General features: G+C 31.7%; 1 protein-coding gene and 1 long non-coding RNA gene across 2 annotated transcripts; one reads left to right on the top strand and one right to left on the bottom strand.

Moving 5' to 3' along the window:
• Positions 1 to 3,581: 3,581 nt before the first annotated feature.
• On the bottom strand, positions 3,582 to 7,640 carry LOC127790852 (uncharacterized). The gene is made up of 2 exons (XR_008020834.1): positions 7,373 to 7,640; positions 3,582 to 6,946 (listed from the first exon to the last, which is right to left on the bottom strand). It is a non-coding gene; the product is annotated as an uncharacterized LOC127790852 (long non-coding RNA).
• Positions 7,641 to 21,743: 14,103 nt separating this feature from the next.
• Positions 21,744 to 22,606, top strand: LOC127789612 (21 kDa seed protein-like). Its single transcript, XM_052318549.1, has one exon. It carries the CDS (start codon positions 21,805 to 21,807, stop codon positions 22,462 to 22,464), a length of 660 nt encoding a protein of 219 aa, XP_052174509.1. The 5' UTR covers positions 21,744 to 21,804; the 3' UTR covers positions 22,465 to 22,606.
• The last annotated feature ends 1,234 nt before the right edge of the window (positions 22,607 to 23,840 follow it).

The raw sequence follows: 23,840 nt of genomic DNA, 5'->3' as shown, positions 1-23,840 counted from the left end.
AAAATTAATATAGACACATATATTAATTAATAAGATGATATATAGATTAAGTGGTTACATATGTGCAAGAAGAATGAAAGGTTCGGGCTTGAGATAAACTGGACTTAAGAGAATGCATTGTGAAGGATATGAAAAATAAATTTATACTAATTTTTGAGATATTTTTAAGGATTGCAAAAAATTTAAATTTATAATTATTTTTAAGATATTTATAAATGTCTTAATACATTTTTGGAGTATAATTACACACGATATTATTATTAGTACTTTAATAGTTAAAATGTCTTAATAAATTATTTATTAAAATATTTTTAAATATCTTTTAATATAAAATTTATTGTAGTGTAATGAAGACTTGTATGAAAATATTTTGTTTAATAATTGATGGAAAAGGGTATATAGGTGTTAAAATTATAAAAATTGAAAGTAATTTATGTAAATATAGACAAAACTTCTATAGCTGTGAAATATTATATCAAAAGTTGGGTGTAATGTGAAAATCACATCACGAGGATATGCAGAGAACGTACAGACTACAGAGGCATGCGTGTCCATGTTCCAGTCTTTTTCAGGAAGATTAATTAATTAATTATTATGCCTGTCCCAACGTGACATGTCATTATAATCCATTAGATTGTTGACCTCTATGTCAATCATGTTTAATCATCTTGTACCATCTCTATTATTGTTGAGCCACCTAATCTTTCCCACACGTCCACTGTTTGTAAGATTATCCATATTCAATCTAATAGCGAGTTAGATTCTAGTTTTAAGCTGAGTTAAAAGCCACAATTTATGATTTATCTTTTATCTTTCCCACACGTCTACTGTTTGCTTCAATGAAACGAGATTCTAACAATACTCTTAGTTTACTACCTTAATCGACGAGCTCTCAGCAATATTTTCAGTTTGTTGACTTAATCCTTCAACTTGTATGACAACAAAATCGCGAAATAATATAAGAAAGTGACTCATCTATTTTATCTGAGGGAAACTAGATTCATGATAATATAGAATTCACTTTTAATTTTATGAAATTGATAAGAACATCTTATCTCCATGATGTCATCTTTCTATTTTTAGATTTTACGCAATTGTAAACACCTCTCACTATAAATAGAGGTCGAAAACCTTTGTATAAAAAATAACAACAAAAATGATATATTGTTACTCTATCGGAATATTTAGAGAATAGTTGTAGAGTAGGCATTATTCTGACTGAATCATATAAAAATTTCCCGTGTACGTTTTATTTTGTTTCCCTTCTTTGCGTTTTGACTTATTTCGTTATTGCGGGTCTACGAATCACGGTCAACTAATTCTGAATGTCGACAAACACGAATACTAAAACGATCAAGATTATCTGTTGACAAATCACAGATTTTTCATTTGGTGTTCTATGTAGTACTGTAGCTAACACTAAATTACACAAATTTTTCAAATTTTCATTTTTAACTCTCTACATTTAACTATAATAATTTTTTCCCCTTCTGCTCTTTAAACAATTTAATACATCTATACAATTTAATTAATAAAAAATATATTATTAAAAGTATTTCATTGACATCTTTAAAATGAGTATAATATTAAATATATTTTGAGTAATTATATGCAAATAATATTTTATATCAAATAAATTAATTAATATTTTTACAGAAATTTGGTGTTGAATAAGTTGAAATGTAAAAAAAAAAAATAATAATAAAAAAATTTAGTGTAGATGTTTTTTCATTTACACCAAAATGGTGTCAACTTTGGTGCACCACATTAGCTTTTGAATGGTTATCCTTGCAATTGCAAGTTGCAACTCAAAAAAGAAAAATGGCTGTCCTTTGTATTATATATATGTATATATATATGGTTCACGTTTTAACATTGGTGAGGTACAATTATATGTCACCTTTTGGGGGATATATGGTTCATAATTCATTAGATTGATTGAAGAACCTTATCTCTTTATCCATATATATATATATTATATATTTGCTTTCCATTACTAACATTGTTAACAAGTGCTTACCATTTATTTTGTATTTTTTTCATATTTAATTTTACTTAATTCAAGCACTATAAAGGTGGCTCAATTAGAAAATCATATAATGTACGTAGTAGAATAATATCATTTAATTAGTGTCACTCTCGGTATTTCTATATTTACAGTGATGGAGAATAGATGACTGTGCGTAATGAAAATTAAACTCCAACCTAGCCGCATCAAATATATATTGACGTTATTTTTACAGTTAAGAAAATTATTTATAATTTATTATGAGAATATAAATATGTGTCTAGTGCATCAATATTTGGTCGATCTAATGATTCTACATCTTAGCTGTAAAAATAATTTTTGTTTTATATTTAATTTATTTTATTATAAAACAAAAATTAAATATAAAATTTGCTATATTATTGTCTATTGGCACCCAATTGAATGCCCCTGATAAATTGAAACTAATTAATATGAATTCAGGAAAAAAAATTAAAAGTTCTTTAAAATCAAAAGAAAATTATCTAAATTATAAGTATACCAGTTTGAAAATAAATTATCTAAACTAAGCAATTATTGTTATTGAAAATAAATTATAAGGATACCAGTTTGAGATCTTTGTATTGTATAAATTTAAAATCGTGATCAATAGTGGAATAAAGGCTGGTTATGTTGTTGTTGTTGTTGTTATTATTTAATTATTACAAATCCGAGAATTGTAAGACGAGCAAATAATTCTCAAACTTTATAATGACCTCATCAACATTAGTATTCATGACATTACTCTATTGTTCTTTGTGTCTCTACTTGTCTTTGTAATCAAATTTTTATTTAATCAAATCATACATTGCACACTTTATAAGCAACGATATATAAATTTACAATGTCTTCTTTGAAAGAAAAAGAAAAAGGAGGTTAACTACAACCACTCTCTTAGATCAACTGAATTATATGCAAACAAATTCTGACAATTTCTATGAAAATTTATTCCTTGAAAATTTCTTCTTTTCGTTTGTTGGACCCATTTTCTTCATCACCAGATTAAAATTGAAACTCACTAGAAAAAAGAAAAAAAAAGAAAAAAATATGAGGACAAATAATTGAACCTCACTAAAATGAACTATTAATTGTTGACATGTAATTCAAACTCAGTCAAACTCAAACCAAACCTTGTAAATTCAATACACAGCTCAAGAAACTGGAACCATTTGATTGTTTTGTCCTACATAAAATAATATACGTTGGACCATTTTATAATTATTTTGTATTTAGTTGATATATATATATATATATACAGAACTACCATACACGTTTTACACATTGATTTTTTATTTAACTATTTTGCATACAATTTACCAATACATGTTTATAATATTAATATAATAAATTCAAATTTTAAGCAATAGATCAGAAGGATAATCAAAGGCAATATTAGAAGAAGAATAATTAATAATCCATTTCATGGACAGTCAGACAAGGAAAAAAAAACAAACAAGCATAATGCATAAATAGTACATATACATCATGAACCTAAGTCACGTGAAAATTGATGATAAAGAAATAAATGTTGCTTTCACTTGATCCCCGACATCTCCTCAAAAATAGTCTCCTCCATAATAAATAGATGATTGAAGTTTTTTTTTTTTTTTTTAACTCACGGTATGTCACATATTATTTTATGGTAACATCTTATCAAAATATGAATAATATTCATTTAGAACATAGTTATGAGCAATATATCCGTACAGAAAAATCAAAAGCTGATCATGCATGTAGTCCTGATGTGGACAGACTGATTTTTAATCCAAGAAATAGGACCTGGATAGGTAGACAAGAAATAAAACGGAAAACAAAAATCATAAGAAAGCATATAATTTCAAGTCCACAAATATCAACAAGACAACAATATTGATAACCATAAAATCAATTCAACTTCTACCGGTCCCCAACATATAGCTGACAAAAATAATGGCCTCCAAGAAAACAAAGCAAAATTATATATATATATATATATGTTGAGAAATCTGTGAACTAAACACACAATCAGATTCGACAATATCAAGATTCAAAACGAATAGCTGACAAAATTGAAAATAAATGCAACACCACTACACCACGCACACAACAAAAAATAAAGAACGCAGCATAAATGTATTCAGATCAAAAGATCCTATTCACGACAGAGACTCTGCCTCTATTCAATCCACTAGAAATATATATATAAGAGATTTAAAGAATTGATTACTCCGAGAAACACAAAAACCTCTCTCAAGCTCCTATGGGAAAACTAGAACAATACATCAAGATCAAAATGCGTAAACTCTACAAACGCAAAAATCAAAATACATTGTTCCATAAAATTCGAGCAATCCCAACACTCATAAACTCACCATTCTCTTTCCCAAGCAAATCAGTAAACATGAGATACACACACAGGGAATAAGAATGGATTTTACCTTGCGTTTCCTACCTTTGCGATCTTCAAGTTTTTCTTCCGATATTGCTTCTTGGATCTGTTCTATCTCGTTTCTCAAATATGTTTGTGTGTAACAGTGTGAACAAAATGGGTTTGTAAGAAGTGATGGTTCTATTGCCCAAAGAGAGCTTATATACTTAGGGCAAAGGACACGGCTGGAATTAACCAAGAAGAGAACAAGGCAAGAGCTGAGCTTATTGGGCTGCATAAACCCGCGGCCCAAACCCAAATTATTTGACCCAATACATTTTGAGTCACAAATTTCACCTTAACTCAATAATGAATTAAATAGTGGACTTGACCAGAGACCCTTGCAGCTCTCCCAACTACAACGTGAGCATATTGAGCAACGACAACGCTTGCTCAAACTTTTGACTCGAGACAGACTCGACTGATACATGTCTCACCATGGACAACAAAAACCTCTATTAAGATTTCTATGAACAAAGCATCAGGACTAACACTAGGACTTGCATTAGACTCGAAAATTTCCTAAGATTTCTCCTTAAGATTGACAAATTTTCACCTCAAACTCTACATTATCAATTTGTTCAGGTTCATCTAATTCTACAAGACTAGGCACACCAACATCTAGACCTATATCAGATCTTTAAACTTAATTTTCTTCTTGTTCAATATTCAAAGATTTTCCACTCAAACTTCTCAAAAGATTCACTTTTACACCTAAGAAAGAATTCCCAAAATCTTTACAGTATATTTATCAACAAAGGAAAGAAAATTATTAGGCCCTAGACAGAAAATAGGGACATGGGAACAAACCCCAAAAGACAGAGAAAACAACCTATAACCCATGGAAATCACTCATAACGTAGGCATCTATGGGAACCTACAACCCATAGCACAGGATTCATAAAACTCTCTAGGTTACTAACCTAATCGAATCCAATCTTACCTAACATGCTTTACTCTAACTGTCCTCTTATGACCAATGTGCCCTAGCCTTTTCATGCCTAGAGTCCAAAGATAAACTGCCCGTCCCGACTCTCACATCCCTTTGAAAGATTTGCTATTTCTTCTTTACACTCTTTCTGCCTTGAAGGATAGTTTCTCCTAAGATGACCTTCTTTCTTACAAAACCAACAGGTCACCAGTTTTGAATTCTCTTTACCCTTAGACTTAGACTCACCCTTACCTCTAGAATAAGATTTCTTATTTGACTTATCCTTGACATATAGACCTTCAACAAAACTAGATTTTTGTTCACTCTTAGTTTCAAGGTCTCTTGATCTTAGGGCTGATAAGACATCTTCTAGAGTTAAAGAAGTTCTACCATATTCTATTGTAGTTCTTAAATCTCTAAAATTCAACAGAATAATTGCTTGATTTTCATCTGATATTACCTCATCTATGTTAGCCAGACCTATGGTAATTACATTAAAGTCATATAAATTTTCTTCTAAAGACTTTGAGGAGTCCATTTTAAAACCAAACAATCTTCTTTTCAAATGAATTTTGTTAGTCAAAGATTTTACCATGTAAAAGGACTCAAGTTTTGACCATACCTTTGCAGTAATGTTCATACCATTTACCTGTCATAATACCTTGTTAGCTAGGTTTAGGATGATAAGGCTATAAGCCAATTTATCCATTTCCCGGCTTTCCATGGAGGGTTGTGTAACCTCCTTATCCTTTCCATCCTTTGGCACAACCAGTGCCTTTAAGCATCGATTTTGGACCAAAATGGCCTTCATTTTCTGTTACCACAGCCCAAAGTCACTGTGACCATCGAACTTTTCAAGTTCCATCTTCATAGGTGCCATCTTTGGTTATGTTCTTGCAAAGAAAACAAAAGACCAACAACAACACAAAATGGAACAAGAATAACACAGGATGAACAGTGTACATAGAACACAGACAACAAGGAAAAAATCACAACCACAAGAACAGTATAGGGATCAGATTGCAACGCTTCAAAGAACACTAAGCAATACAATCAACCTAACTAATTTCTTAGAAACAATCAAGTGATATACACTTGCAACAGGAAGTAAACAGAAACGACAGTAAACAGAAAACAGTAGCAACAGTAAATGATTGAAAGAAATAACCCAGTCTAGAAACTACAGAACTGTCTCTCCAAATCCTATCTTGATTTTAAAAAAAATTCAAGAACACAATAAAGATTACGACAAAATAAACCTGCTCGCTACAATCCTAACTATGTTCAAGAATAGCAAGAAATCAATAGCAATGAACAAATCTCATAAACAAAATCAACAAGAACAGCAAGAAAAAAAGGATATCATAAAAAATCAATCCAAGATATCTTATCGAACAAAGAAATCAAAGGATACCAAATACTTACAGAATCAGAGGCCGATTACAACCTCTGATCTTCCTTAAACTACGCGACCTTTCAGATCTTACCGATCGCCTTCAAGATCAAGTTCTCGGATCAGATCGCTGATGGATCTGGTTCGCCCTCGAGTGGCTCTGATACCACTTATTGAGAAATCTGTGAACTAAACATACAACCAGATTTGGCAGTACCAATATCCAAAATGAATAACCAAACAAAATCGAAAATGAATGCAACACCACTACACCATGCACACAACAGAAAATAAAGAACGCAGCATATACATGTTCGGATCAAAAGATCCTACTCACGGCAGAGGCTCTGCCTCTAGTCAATCCACTAGAAATATATATACAAGAGATTTACAGAATCGATTACTCCAAGAGACACAAAAACCTCTCTTAAGCTCCTATGGAAAAACTAGAACAATACATCAAGATCAAAAAGCATAAACTCTACAAATGCAAAAATCATAATACATTGCTCCATAAAACCCAAGCAATCCCAGCACTCATAAACTCACAATTCTCTCTCCCAAGTAAATCAGTAAACATGTGATACACACATAGGGAATAATAATGGATTTTACCTTGTGTTTCCTACCTGTGTGATCTTCAAGTTCTTCTTCCGATATTGCTTATTAGATCTGTTCTTTCTCGATTCTTAGATTTGTTTTTGCGTAACAATGTGAACAAAATGGGTTTGCAAGAAGTGACGGTTCTATTGCCCAAAGAGAGCTTATATACTTAGGGCAAATGACACACTTAGAATTAACCAAGAAGAGAACAAGGCAAGAGCTGGGCTTATTGGGCTGCATGAACCCGCGGCCCAAACCCAAATTATTTGATCCAATACATTTTGAGTCATAAATCCTAACAATGTATATATATTTTGCATGCATACATTAATATACATACCTTGACACTTCTTCAAGCTCTATAAATTCAACTCAGCTTTAATGTCTACCTGAACAATTAAACTTCAATAGAAAGTGGCATCTTCCTATCCTATTTGATCATTTTGTCGTATATAAATTAATGTACTTTGGACCACCTTATTTCTTTTTTTATTTAATTTATATTATATAGAACTGCCATACACATTTTATCCATTGATCCATCTCATGGGCAGCCAGACAAGTGAAAAAAAATAAAAATAAAAACATAATAGATGCTACTTTCGCCGTACCTCGGATAATAAATTGATCTGATAATAATTAGATTTCAACTCATCTTCCATCTGTATAAATTCAAGCCACTCGGGGTTAATTTTCTACCAATCCAAAAAAAAAAAAAAACAATGAAAAACATCAACAAAATGAAAAGCTCACTAGTACTTGTATTCTCTTTCCTTCTCCTTTTCCTTCCTCGCAAACCCTTTGATGGCCGATTATCCTGAGCCCTTGTATGACTCCTCTCGCAACAAGGTCGTCACCAGCACCGAATACTACCTCGTACTAGACTTCACTGGACACGGTGGTGGTCTATATGCCGAACAGATTCATCACTAGGTCAGCAAATGCTATTCTATCACGCCAATTACAACTATGAAGTAGGCACTGGTGTCTACGAGTCCACTAATTTGAACATCCATTTCGGTGGTCAACGTTGTAGAAAATCCTCAAATGCTTGGACTATTAGTCACTATGATAACACAGTTGAATCATGGATCATCGCAGCATATGGGTCTGCAGGAAACGCACCAACAAGTTTGTTCAAATTTGAGAAAGTTTGCAACGACAATGTATACGTGATTCTTTTTGATCCTCTGGCTGTATAGGGATTACCTAAAAGCTATGTTGGTATCTGATAGGGACAGAATTTAGGGAGAAGGAAACCTGCTGCAAATTACAGTGAAAAGAAGAGCAGAGAAGTCGTAGGAGAAAGATTCAAGAGAGAGAGAGATAATTTTTTTCATTTTTCATAATAACTAATACAATTCAAGCGCCTATTAAATAGACTTCAACAAATCCACTAAGCTAAAAAATAAAAAAGCACTAACAACAAACTAACCCACTAATATCCACTAATATTATCTAAAGAGAATAAATAAACTTAAATCAAATAAAATGACCAAATCTATATTGACATCTCCATTTCCTATGCTAACTTTTTTTATTTTATTTTTTTGTACATATCAATATCACTTCTAGCTTCGAGAGGTGTACGGCTCTAATTAATGTCCCACTCTTGAAGTTGAAGATTGTCAAAGCTTCATATTCACACCAAGTTAAAGAAGCAAGACTCAAGAAGGCAAGGATTGTTAGTGTGGTTTAGTGCCAACTATTTATCTAGATAGTTTATTTGAGTACTTGTTGTTAGAAATAAATTATAAGGATAACAGTTTGAGATCCTTATAGAGCATAAATAAAGCTCGTAATTATAAAATAATGGACTTGCTATCTATTTTTCCAATTTCAATCAAATTATTGTTACAAATGCATACAGATATATAGATAATAACATATTGACTAATGGTTTATCTAATGCACTCCATAAAGGTTCTCCACACACCACATTCGCAGGCTAGCTTCTAAGGACACTTTATTCACATGGGTTTCACTTTGGTTCTCTTTGCTAGCCAAATTTTCAACAAAAACAAAATATGATTTATCAAGAACATTAATTTTCCATGGATGGTTTGAATTTGCCAGTTTGGAGTTTGGACCACCCAATATGTGTTAAAAAGACTTTAAGAAAACAAGAAATCTACTCCAGCAATTTGATGATTGAATTCACCCTCTCGCTCATAGTATGCCATGCACGTGTTATTTTAACATCCTATGTTATCAAGTTATGAGCAATATATCCGTGTTGAAAAATCAAAAGCTGATCATGTGGACAGATTAATAATAAGAAACAGGATCTAGATACACAGAGAAGAAAATCAAAGGGAAACAAAAAAACATAAGAAAGGATATGCTTCCAAGTCCACAAATGTAACCAATATTGATAATTTTAAAATAAATCCTAACATCCACTGGCCTCCGACATATAGCTAGCATAAAAAATTTAGGACCTCAAACTCTACAAAATTGGTTCAAGTTTGAGGCATCAATCTAAATATACATATATCATGCTTAATACTTGCTTGTTAGAAATTTTGTATGTTTATCCATCAATATACATACATCTGGACCTATGAAAGTTGGGATTATTTCAAGATTATCATTTTTCATGTTTATGCACGTGAAGATTTTCTTTACATATATAATTTAGTTTCCTCAGTCATTTTGTATATAAGAGAAGATACTTACATGGAATGCGTGGTCCAACATATACAATATTGTGGAAGACTTTCTAATTAATATGAGTTTATACGTGATCTATATGGCTTAAATTTATGTGCATATAAGTTGGAACTGGAAATGCATCAGTGTACGTAACCATGTTATATGGCATTGAAGCAGCAATAAGAATACAATATTTGTAATTCTGATTAATTAAAGACTAGCTACGTCTTTAGTCACCTCATTATAATTATACTTTCGGTAATACACATTGATGTATAATTACCATAATTAAACTTCTTCTCCAGAAAAAGGATAAAATTGTCAAACAACTCTTGGTACTCTACTCAATAATTGTTAAAGTTTCAGGATATGCCCACTCATAAAAAAATATTCAGGTTTTCAATTAAAATTGTCAAAAATTAGTTGGCATCCTTATATTCATTGGACCACCTGCGTTTAAATTTGTACAAAAATATTCGAAACGATTGCATATTGGACCACGTGACCATTTGATTATTGTCATATATTAATTAACGTACTTTGGACCAACCTATAATTATTTTTTATCTAATTTATATATATAGGACAACCATCCACGATTTACACATTCATCCATTTCATGGAGAGCCCGGGGGGGAACAATTGCTACATTCACTGGTCCCAGCATATACCTAGAATATAAGTCCTCCAATCACCTAAACTATGATAATGACGTGACTAAGAGAGAAAATATAAGCTTTTGTTAGAGATTAACTTACAGCCCGGACCTATAGTGTGGCCCAAGAGACTGTTGTTGTCTCAGGGCCCAAAAATTTTGTCAATTTAGAGGTCCATAAATTTGGGAATAAATTGACCATTTTACTCCTATTTTAAAATGATAATTTTGCGCCTGTATAAAGTCTCTCATTCTCCAAAATTTACAGAATACCTAACATTTCTCTCTCTTGCACTCTCTCTTTTTCTCTCTCAAAAATACCTATATAAATCAATACTTTTCCTTATTATAGTTGAGATTCAATAATTATTTTTTATTTTAACACTTTTATAATACCACAACCAATTGGGTTTGGTTCCTGTTCAACCCTAAACTCGTTATACATATATATATATATATTTGTTGATGTTGTTGATTTAGTGTTGTATAAAAGTTAGGATTAATTACAATACATAAATAGATTAAAATATTGTATTAGTTGATCAGACAATGGACTAAAACACGTGCACAATAGCTAACCTTTTGGGATATACTATGTGATAGATTGAATGGATAGATTGTGTTGTCTATTAAAAAAAATGCTCGAACAATTTGATTATATTAATTTGATTAATATTTTTAACTTCAAAATTGTAAAAAGAGTAGTTTTTAATTGATCATTTTGAAAAATTATATTTTATTCTTTGATATGGTATGAATATTTATTTATTTTTTTAATATTTTATTATAAAAGAATAAAATTTAAATGTACACTACAATTCAAGGGCCCATTTTTAAGGCCCCAAAATCTCAAGTACAGCACCGTTAACTTATACCTATATTTTATACCAATCACGTAGTGCCAGCCTGCCTATTGAAAGCTTGAATAAGATTGAAGATGAAACCAGAAAACAGAGAAATTAGAAGCAATATTGCTCCTCTAAAAGAATTACAAATACTGTATCTCTATTGGTGCATACATACATATATGGCATATAAATGGTTACAGGCTATGCGTTCCAGTTCCTTGAGACGCATATTGAATTTAGGAGCTTCTTTGAACTTGAGATGGTTTAATACCTGTCAACAATTTATAGTTCATCACTTTATTGAGGTTTAATTATTTGTTCCTATATTTTATTTTCTTCTTCTAATCAGTTTCAACCTCTAATAATGAAGAAAATAGTTCTAAGAAATGAAGAAAAACCCTTTCTTTTTTTTTCTTTTGTTCGGAGGAACGAATCAAGAAAGTTCATCAACATTTAATAAATGATTAGTTGGGTTTTAATATTTCCTGTGTTTTATCTTTTGTAATTGAATCTGAAACAAGATATTAATTCCAGAATTCTAGATTGAAAGAAATCAGTTTCAAATATCAAAATGCATTTAAAATGATAAGAGTGACTTTTGTCTGCTCATCATCATTTGGTATTTGTTTTTATTCTAATTAAAATTTTTATATTTCTAGTCATCATGCTTCATACTTCCTCGCTAGAAATTCCGTATGTTTATGCTTTAATAAACAAACATTAGAGAATATGCATATATACATATGTATATGTACAGGGGCGGAACAAGAAGAGGGTTAAAGTTGTGGCGGCCAAGGCATGTATAAGAAATCGTATACAAATATATTTGATTTTGATTAAAAGGGGAAACTCTAATTAACACATAATTGATATTTCATTTATGTAAGGTAAATAATATAAAATAAAAGTATACCAAATAGAAATTTAATTTTTTCATGCTTTTATGAGCCAAATAAATTTAATTTTTTCATTTAAAAATTCAATATATATAAATCATCCATAAAAAATCAACAACCAGAAAAGAGAAATGTAAAAATAAATTAAAATAAAAAAGACTAATAAATTGAAACAAAATGAGAGGAATAATGACCTTAAAATTAAGTTAAGGAGATTTGATTAATTTAATTGTTTATTTGTTAGTACAAAGAGATGTAGGGGTCTTTATCATGAGTGCAAACAAATTTTTAGGTGTATTTGTTGTTCTAAATTGTTTGAAGATGAGATTAAAAAATTGCTCTTACTATTAAAATAAATAGTTTTTATAAAGAGAAATATGTATTATTTATTTTTATTTATCTAACTAAAGATAGAATAAAATATTAATTTTATTTAATATATATATATATAATTTTTCCAAAATTTCTAGGGGCCGGGTCCCTAGAAATTATTTAATATTAATTTTATTAGGACTACTCTATAATTATTTTACATTTTTTATTTAACTATTTTACATACAATTTACCAATACATGTTTATAATATTAATATATTAGAAGGATAAATTCAATTTACCATTACATGTTTGTAATTATTTTGTTGAGGCATCTTTTTTAGAGTATTTGTTAAAAAATATCCTTTAAAATATTATTTTAAGACATAATTTAAAAAAGTATTCCAATATAATAACTCTAATAAGGCATAACAATTAAGTATCATAATAGACAAATCTAAGTGTCCTATAAAATATTATTTTAAGGCATAATTTAAAGAAGTACCCCAATAAAATAATTCAAATAAGACACGACGATAAAGTATCTTAATAGATAAATCTAATAAGGCAAATTTTTTTAAATGTCCCATTAAAATAATTCTAAAAAGACACTTTTGATGAAGTGCCTAATAGACAAATCTTAAGTGCCATAATAGAATAATTTTAATGAAACTTAAATATATTATAAAATTAATATAAGCACCAATATTAATTAATATGATGATATGTAGATTAAGTGGTTATATATGTGCAAGAAAAATGAAAGGTTCAGGCTTGAGTTGAGAGGGGAGATAAGTTGGACTTAAGAGAAGACATTGTGAGAGATGTGAAAAATAAATTTATACTAATTTTTGAGATATTTTTAAGTATTGTAAAAAATTTAAATTTATAATTATTTTTAAGATATTTGTAAATGTCTCCATACGTTTTTGGAGTATAATTACATGTGATATTATTATTAGTGCTCTAATAATTAAAATATTTTAATAAATTATTTATTAAAATATTTTTAAATATCTCTTAACTTAAAATTTATTGTATTGTAACGAAGACTTGTATGAAAATATTTTGTTTAATAATTGATGGGAAAGGGTATATAGGTCTATAGCTGTGAAATATTATATCAAAAGTTGGGGTGTCATGTGAAAATCACATCACAAGGATATGCGGAGAACGTAGACTACAGAGGCATGCGTGTCCATGTTCCAGTCTTTTTCAGGAAGACTAATTAATTAATTATTATGCCTGTCCCAACGTGACATGTCATTATCATCCATTATATTGTTGACGTCTATGTCAATTATGTTTAATCATTCATGTACCATCTCTAAGAGGTTCACAGAATCTCTTCATAGATGCAATAAATTGTGATATATCACGATTTATTCACCCCCTTCTTTTTTTCTCTCTCTTCTCTCACCGCCCGCCTCGCCCTCGCCTGCAACCTCCTCGTCTCTGCGCCTTGCCGCCTCGCCTCCTCACCGCTGCAACCTCTAGCAATCGGCGACCACCCAAACCAACCAAGGTACAGCGGGCGGCGGCGATCGACAAGCAGCAAGGGCGATGGCGAGGCGCAGAGGCGAGCGCGAGAGAGAGAGAGAGAGAGACAGAAACAGAGGCGAGGCGAGGCAAGGCAAGGTGAGAGAAACAGAGGAGAGAGAGAGCAATGGCAAGAGCACGAGAGAGACAAAGGAGAGAGAGAGCAGCGGCAAGGGTGATGGCGAGGCGCAGAAACGAGGGCGAGAAAGAGACAGATGGGAGCAGAGCAGAGGCGAGGCGAGGCGAAGCGAGGCGAGAGAGAGAGAATGTGTGTTGGGTTGAACTCAGGGGTAATTTGGTCATTTAATAATTCTGTAAAGCTATCTGAACACCCCCTTCTGTATAAATAGCTTTATCCATTATTGTTGAGCCACCTAATCTTTCCCACACGTCCACTGTTTGTAAGATTATCCCTATTCACTCTGATAGCAAGTTAGATTCTCGTTTTAAGCTGAGTTAAAGCCACAATTTATGATTTATCTTTTTTAATATAATTTATAGTATTTTTATTGATATTTTTTATATTACTTTTTATGAGTTGAACTTGATTTAGTAGGTCGGTCCAATCACCTGAAGCCCAATAGGCCTAAGGTCGAGTTCCTCAGAGTAAGGTCGCATATTATTGAGACCTGAGCTTAGACTGTGGAACCAACCAAGCTCCCAGCAATGCTCCTAGCTCGCTGGTCTAATCGAGCGAGCTCTCAGCAATACTTCCAGCTCGCTGGCCTAATCCTTCAACTCACATAACAACAAAATCGTGAAACAATCTGAAGAAGTGACCCATCTACTTTATCTAAGGCAAACTAGATTCCTGGTAATGCGGAATTAACTCCCAATTTTATGGAATTGATAAGGACATCTTGTCTCCATGATGTCATCTTTTCACTTTTAGATTTTACGTAATTGTAAACACCTTTCACTATAAATAGGGGTCAAAAACCATTGTATAAAAAATAACAACAAGAATGATATACTGTTACTCTATCAGAATATCTAGAGAATAGTTATGGAGTAGGCATCATTCTAACTGAATTACATAAAAACATCTCATGTACGTTCTATTTTGTTTCTCTTATTTGCGTTTTGACTTATTTCCTCATTACGGCCTACGAATCACGATCGACTAATTCTGAAAATCGACAGACACGAATACAAAAGGTCACACCAAAACGATAATCTCAAGACTATCTGTTGACAATCACAAATTTTTCATTTGGTGTTCTATGCACTGTAGCTAACACTAAATTACACAGATTTTTCAAATTTTCATTTTTAACTCTCTACATTTAACTATAATATTTTTTTCCCCTTCTGCTCTTTAAACAATTTAATACATCTATACAATTTAATTAATAAAAAATATATTATTAAAAGTATTTCATTGACATCTTTAAAATGAGTATAATATTAAATATATTTTGAGTAATTATATGCAAATAATATTTTATATCAAATAAATAAATTAATATTTTTTAAAGAGTTCTTTATAAAATATTCTTTAAAGATGTTTTTTACAGCAATTTGGTGTTGAATAAGTTGAAATGTAAAAAAAAAAAAATTAATAAAAAATTTAGTGTAGATGTTTTTTCATTTACACCAAAATGGTGTCAACTTTGGTGCACCACATTAGCTTTTGAATGGTTATCCTTGCAATTGCAAGTTGCAACTCAAAAAAGAAAAATGGCTGTCCTTTGTATTATATATATGTATATATATATGGTTCACGTTTTAACATTGGTGAGGTACAATTATATGTCACCTTTTGGGGGATATATGGTTCATAATTCATTAGATTGATTGAAGAACCTTATCTCTTTATCCATATATATATATATATATATATTATATTTGCTTTCCATTACTAACATTGTTAACAAGTGCTTACCATTTATTTTGTATTTTTTTCATATTTAATTTTACCTAATTCAAGCACTATAAAAATGGCTCAATTAGAAAATCATATAATGTACGTAGTAGAAGAATATCGTTTAATTAGTGTCACTCTCGGTATTTCTATATTTACAGTGATAGAGAATAGATGACTGTGCGTGATGAAAATTAAACTCCAACCTAGCCGCATCAAATATATATTGACGTTATTTTTACAGTTAAGAAAATTATTTATAATTTATTATGAGAATATAAATATATGTCTAGTGCATCAATATTTGGTCGATCTAATGATTCTACATCTTACTTTTTGCATAACATGCGAGTACGTAGTATTGGGTCTTTTGGCAGAGTCGAAGAGAAATCTAACTCGGTCCTGATGTAAACTTTAAAATTTTAAAACATAAACCGTACATGTTCCACAATAAATAATAATTAAAGAATCCATCCATATAAAAGCAATTATTAATTATGTTGTTGACTAGTACATCAACTTTATATATTCTTGAACTTTCTCCGTTATTAAAAATTTAACTGACAACCTTTATCCAAAAAAAAAAATTGAACTCATTATTATTTTATTTTTTAATGAACTGATTAATTTTATTAATTAATTATTCTAAATTTCAACATTTTATTAATTAATTATTCTAAATTTCAAAATTTGGGAGCATGGTGTTACATGGGCCATTCATCGGTGACGTGGTAGATCCCCGTGGGTGGTGGCTCACCGGCTTACTCTTCAGGCTGTAGTGTATTTTATTTGGCGAGAACGTAATCACCGTTGCTTCTGAGACAGTGAGCGACCTCTGACTCATCTCGCATACTAGATTTAGCAGGCGATTTGGGTGAGACTGGCTTCCATACAATTCATTCGATCTTAGAGATGGGAAATGGGCTGAGTGGCCCATGGGTCGACCCATCAAAATGAGGGCCGTGCTAGGCCAGCGATATGTGGCTCGCAATCGGGACTGGCCCAGCCCACCAAAAAATAAAAAAAAATATTTAAAAAATTATGTTTGTAATTAGTAATTATAAACATATTTTAAACATAATAATTAAAAATTATGTTACTGTAAACATAATTTTATTGTAATGTTTGTAAACATAATTATGTTTGTAAACATAATTTTACTGTAATGTTTGTAAACATAATGTTTATTGTAAGTTTATTGTAAACATAATTTTACAAACATAAAAATTATAAGTAAACAATGTTTACTTATAAATATATTTTAAAAAATATTAGTTACATCAATGCAAACACTTTCTCATTCTTTTAAAAAAGAAAGCAATAAGCCTATCTTCTTATTCTTTTCATACATCAATGCAAACACATCTATGGGTAAATCACATTAAAGGTCACCAAACTTTGGTGTCTTTTGTAATGTGATCACTAAACTTCAATTTCTTGTAAAATAATTATAAAAGTTTAAAATATTTTACAATTTGATCACATTTAAAATTTTTTAGCATACACTCGCCAGAGCTTCTGCCGTGGCCATGACATGGTGCTGAAGTGTCAATGACATGGTAAACATTCAACTGAGTGTATAAAAACTGCCAATAAAAATGTGACACGTGGCACAACCCCCCCTAAAACAAAAAAACAAACTCATTTTCCTTTCCTCATTCTCTCCCTCTTCTTGCCTGCATTTGTAACCCTCTCTTTCTTTTCCATGTGTGTCTGAAGCAGTTATAGGTGATGACGAAGCATCGGGTGACCGGAGGCGGCAGCGAAGCAGCAGTGACTGGCGGGTGAAATAGAAGTGTTGATGGCAGTGACGGCGAGCGGGGATGGAGGACGTGACAAATGACGACGACCCCCTTTCTCTTTCTTCTCCATGCCTGACCGAAGCAGTTGGAGGCTGCAGCGATAGCGAAGCAGCAGTGACCGGCGGGTGAAGCAGCGACGGTGAAGTAGAAGCGTTGATGGCGGCGGCGAAGAATGGTGATGAAGGCGACGACGAATGGTGATTGAGGCAGTGACGGTGATCGGTGACTAAAAATGGAGGGTTGCAGACACAGGGAAGAAGAAAAAGATGGGGAGGGAAAGGAAAATGGATTTGTTTTTTTTTTTTTTTGGGGGGGGGGGGTGCCACCTGTAATATTTTTATTCGCAGTTTTTATACACTCAGTTAACTGTTTATCATGTCATTGACACTTCAGCACCATGTCATCGCCACGGCCGAAGCTCTAATAAGTGTATGCTGAAAAATTTTAAATATGATCAAATTGTAAAACATTTTAAACTTTTATGATTACTTTGCAAGGAATTGAAGTTTAGTGATCATCTTGCAAAAGACACCAAAGTTTGGTGACCTTTAGTATGATTTACCCCACATCTACAGAATTATAATCCCATTCAAACCAGTACACAGTCAAGACACGAAAAAAAAAATGTCTTCAGTACCTGTATTTTCATTTTCTCTTGCTGTCACTTTGGCACCAAAAATTATAATCCGACAACTCAGATTTGGGAAAAAAATTTGAACACATCTACAGAATTATCCTGCAAGCTCATATTCCCTTAATCCTTTGCAAATTTATTTTATATAGCCCACAAAAACATCAAATTACCATATGTAAATATTTGAATCTCCACTAGACCATCAAATTAGGCATGCAAAAAGCCAAGATAACAGGTAGTGCGGTGAGGCGCAAAAGTATAAACTACATATTCTTTTATCACATACATCCATGGAAAGAAAAATATTTCAGTATTCTTCGGCGGAGAATGGCAAACACGAAGATCGCTCGCTGAAATAGAGACCAAGATCACTCGATGAAACAGAGAACAAGATCGCTTCCGGTGGACGAAGACTCCAGATCGATGGTCAAAGACCAAGATCGCTCCCTGAAATAGAGAGAAAAATCAAGATCAGTAGACGAATACCAAGATCGCTCGTCGGATCTACAGAAATAAGAACATAACGAGGACAGAAACCTTACCGTGGAAGAAGATGAAGATGCGCCGATGGTGTGAAACTCGAAATCGAATATGGTCTTCTGTGGAGATGGAGACGAAAATGAAGGCAGAGCTGGTCTTTTGCGAAGATGGCGATGAAGCCCAAGTTGAAGATGGATGGTAGTGGATGGTGAGTCACAGGAAGTCGGAGATGGTCTTCTCTTCGGCGGTGGATGGCGACTCACAAGAAGTCGGAGATGGTGACAAAACCCAAGTAGGGCTCAACTTCGGTGGTGGATGGCAACGAAGAGGAAGAAGACGAAGCTGGCTCGAATAGGAGAGGAAACCCTAGAGAAATCGAGATGGACAAAAGCGAATGTGTTGTGCGAGCGGTGAGAATTCCCTGAAAATGTAAAACAACCCTCCTTAGGAAAACCATTTCTAGCAAAAGCGAGAAAAGAGCCTCACGTGACCGAAAATAAGAACTTAATTTCTCTAGAAAAGAAGTGCAATCAAACACTACAAAAATTAAAATTTAGGTGAAAAATAATCATTTTTCATAAAAAATAAGTACAATCAAACAGGTCCTAAAATTTCTATATTTCTGGTCATCATGCTTCATACTTGCTCGCTAAAAATTCCGTATGTTTATGCTTTAATAAACATACATAAGAGAATATGCATATATTCATATGTATATGTACAGGGGCGGAACAAGAAAAGGGTTAAAGTTGGGGGGGGGGGCATGTATAAGAAATCGTATACAAATACATTTGATTTTGATTAAAAGAGGAAACTCTAATTAACACATAATTGATATTTTATTTATGTAAGGTAAATAATATAAAATAAAAATATACCAAATAGAAATTTAGTTTTTCATGTTTTTGTGATCCAAATAAATTTAATTTTTTCATTTAAAAATTCAATATATATATAAATCATCCATAAAAAATCAACAACCAGAAAAGAGAAATGTAAAAATAAATTAAAATAAAAAAGACTAATAAATTGAAACAAAATGAGAGGAAAAATGACCTTAAAATTAAGTTAAGGAGATTTGATTAATTTAATTGTTTATTTGTTAGTACAAAGAGATGTAGGGGTCTTTATCATGAGTGCAAACAAATTTTTAGGTGTATTTGTTGTTCTAAATTGTTTGAAGATGAGATTAAAAAATTGATCTTACTATTAAAATAAATAGTTTTATAAAGACAAATATGTATTATTTATTTTTATTTATCTAACTAAACATAGAATAAAATATTAATTTTATTTAATATATATATATATAATTTTTCCAAAATTTCTAGGGGGCAGGGTCCCCCCGCCCGCCCTTGTCCACTAGTAGTCATGTCCTCTTTCCTCAACACTAAATTTGTAATAATTCATTAATAATAATAATAATAATAATAATAATAATAATTCAAATTGAAAGCATATTTTTATTCAATAATTTTAAGTACCCAATCCATTATTCTATTACAAACCTTATGCACACTGTAAGCATTTTAAGCGAATATCCTTTTTAGCTGCATCAAGAATTTAGTGGAGCTTAGAGCATGAAATGACAAAACCATATGGTTTAATTTTGAAGACTTTCTTTATTGATATGATATAATTTCTTTTGTCATTATACATATAAAGACAAAATAATGATACGGGATACATCAACTTTCACGTGATTTATGGATTCATATGCTATATTGTAATTTATTTTTTTTCTTTCTCTTACTGTTCATGAAATGGATATTCCAATATTGCATTTGGACTACTCTATCAAAACATTGCTCACTTTTTCAATTTATGAAGGAAGAAAAAAAATAATAGGACATCAATGTCAAAAAAGTGTGTTACTAAATTCAATCTAAATTATTCATAAATAATGTATCGATCAATGTGTAAAATGTGTATGGTAGTTCTTTATATATAAATTTACAAGAAAAATAGTTATTGAATGGTCCAATTAAAAGTACAATAATATATATACGACAAAATAATTAAATGATGATATATGTGGTCCAATTAAAAAAATCTAACTAAACATTTATTAAATTGTTGATCAACTTTATTCATTCCTTTTGTTTGTTGGGCCCATTTTCTTGATCACTAGATCGAAATTGAACCTTATTAAAAAAAGAGAAAAAAAGAAAACAGAGTAAAATATGAGAATAAATAATTGAATTTTACTAAAGTGAACTATTAATTGTTGACGAGTGTTAAACCATCTCAACCTCAGTCAAATTCAAGCCAAACCTCGTAAATTCAGAACTGCAGCTCAAGAAACTATAATCATTTGATTATTTTGTCCTACATAAATTAATGTACGTTGGATCACTTTATAATTATTTTGTATTTAGTTGATATATGTATACATAGAACTACGTATTATACATGTTTTACACATTGATTTTTTATTTAACTGTTTTACATACAATTTACCAAAGGCAATGTTGGAAGGATAATTAATAATCCATTTCACGGACAGTCAGACAAGAAAAAAAAAAAAAAAAACAAGCATAATACATAAAGAGTACAAATACATCATGAACTAAGTCACGTGAAATAAATGCTGTTTTCAGTTGGTCCCCCACATCTCCTCAAATATAGTCTCCTCCACAATAAATTGATCTGATCATAATTTAACTTTTTCTCGTCTTCCCTCTCTATAAATTCAAGCTACTGAGCTTTGCTTTTCTGCCCACAAAAAACAAAGAAAGTCTTGAAAAACATCAACAAAATGAAGAGCTCACTGCTGCTGCTACTCTCCTTCCTTCTCCTTTCCTCCCTCCCAAACCTTCTAATGGCTGATAATCCTGAGCCCTTGTACGACTCCTCCGGCGATAAGGTTCTACCGGGTAAGAACTATTTCATTGTTTCTGCGATTCGGGGTGCTGGTGGCGGCGGCCTTTCTCTAATTCCCGGTAAAAATGAAAAATGTCTTCGCGATGTCGTCCAGTTGCGTTCAGACTTGCAAAGGGGTCTCTCGTTATACTTTCAACCGCTTAACGGTACCACCACAGATTATATCTACGAATCCACTGTTCTCAACATCGTATTCACCACCTTCCCAGAAATCAAACTCTGTACTGCACCAAGAGCGTGGAAGGTTGATGCTTTCGATCCATCAACAGGACAGTGGTTCATAACAACTACCGGCGACATACGAAAGCCTGGACCTCTAACAGCGCTCAACTGGTTCAAGGTTGAGAAATTATCAGTCTTTGACGGTGTATACAAGATCAACTACTGTCCTTTATCCGTGGGATTGTGCAAGGATGTTGGGATTTATCACACAGAAGGGGCCCGCCGTCTTGCTCTGAGTGAGACTCCATTCATCTTTGTTATTATTAAGGCTGAAAGTGTACTCAAGGAGGCAAGGATTGCCAGTGTGATTTAATGCCCATAGTTAATCTTACAATGTTTATCCGAGTCTTCTTGTTGTTGTTGGAAATAAATTATAAGGATACTAGTTTGAGATCCTTGTAATGTATAAATTTAATATCGTGCTCAATAAATGGACTTGGTATGTTTGCTTCCAATTTGGTCAAATTGAATTATTATTTTATTTTGCTAAAGAAATTGATTACTTTTATTATAATAAATTCGAGAATTGTGAAAAGTTCGCGTAGGCCTATTAAGTTGATCCGATCATTTCTATCGCTCGATGCGAAATGTTACAAGTGGTATCAGAGCCGACCCTTGATGAAGGCGGTTCGATGAAGGCAGGGAGTGGCGTTGAGGTGCGAATGACTGAACAAGGAGCGGCTCCTGACAGATTTCTAAGATGACAACTTTCAAAGGGGGATAATGTAATACCCCAAGAGTCTAGATAAGCTAGTATATATATCGAGGATAGTAAGGAAAAGAAACAGCACCAGCTGGATACCTTTTGAGCTGAATGTAGATAAAAAACTTCCAAATTAAGTGTGCTTGAACTGAGGATGATTAAGGATAAGTGACCCATGAAAAGTTCACATAGGCCTATTATGGTAAGTTAATTCAATTTTTTATATCACTCAATACGGGATGTTACACAAATAATTGAATGTCAATAAAGTGCACTTTAAATTGTTAATAGGTGTTAAACCATCTCAAGCTCAGTCTAGCTCAAACTAAACCTCATAAATTTATTTTGCAACTCAAGAAACTCTAGCCATTTGATTATTTTGTCCTATATAAATTAATGTACGTTGGACCACCCTATAATTATTTTGTATTTATTTTATATATACGGAACTACCATACCAATTTTACACATTAATATACTATTTAACTATTTTACATACAATTTACCAGTACACGTTGTACACATTAATGTAATAAATTCAAATTTTGAACAGTATATCGGTAGGATAATCATAGGCAACATTGGAAGACTAATTACTAATCCATTTCGTGGCCAGTAAGACAAGGGAAAAAAACAAAAAAGCAGAATGCATAAACAGTGCATATACATCGTGAACCTAAGTCACGTGAAAATTGATGACAGGAAATAAATGCTGCTTTCAATTGGCCCCGACAAATAGCTCTCTTACAAAAATACTAACCTTCAAAAAAATTCTAATAGATAAATTTCCTATAAAATATAATTTTAAGATACAATTTAAAGAACTATAAATCTATTTGGATAGAATCTATCCGGATAGAAAGACATTTAATACTTGTTTTATATTTTTTTATAATATTTTAATTATATTAAACAAAACAGAAAAATAATTTTAACCTTATAAAAATTCTAACTCTTCACTCATATGTTTCCCTTCTTAAAATTTT

This window comes from Diospyros lotus, chromosome 14 (assembly GCF_014633365.1).
Source record: "Diospyros lotus cultivar Yz01 chromosome 14, ASM1463336v1, whole genome shotgun sequence".
Lineage (NCBI taxonomy): Eukaryota > Viridiplantae > Streptophyta > Magnoliopsida > Ericales > Ebenaceae > Diospyros > Diospyros lotus.
This window is presented reverse-complemented; position numbering and strand designations above follow the sequence as displayed.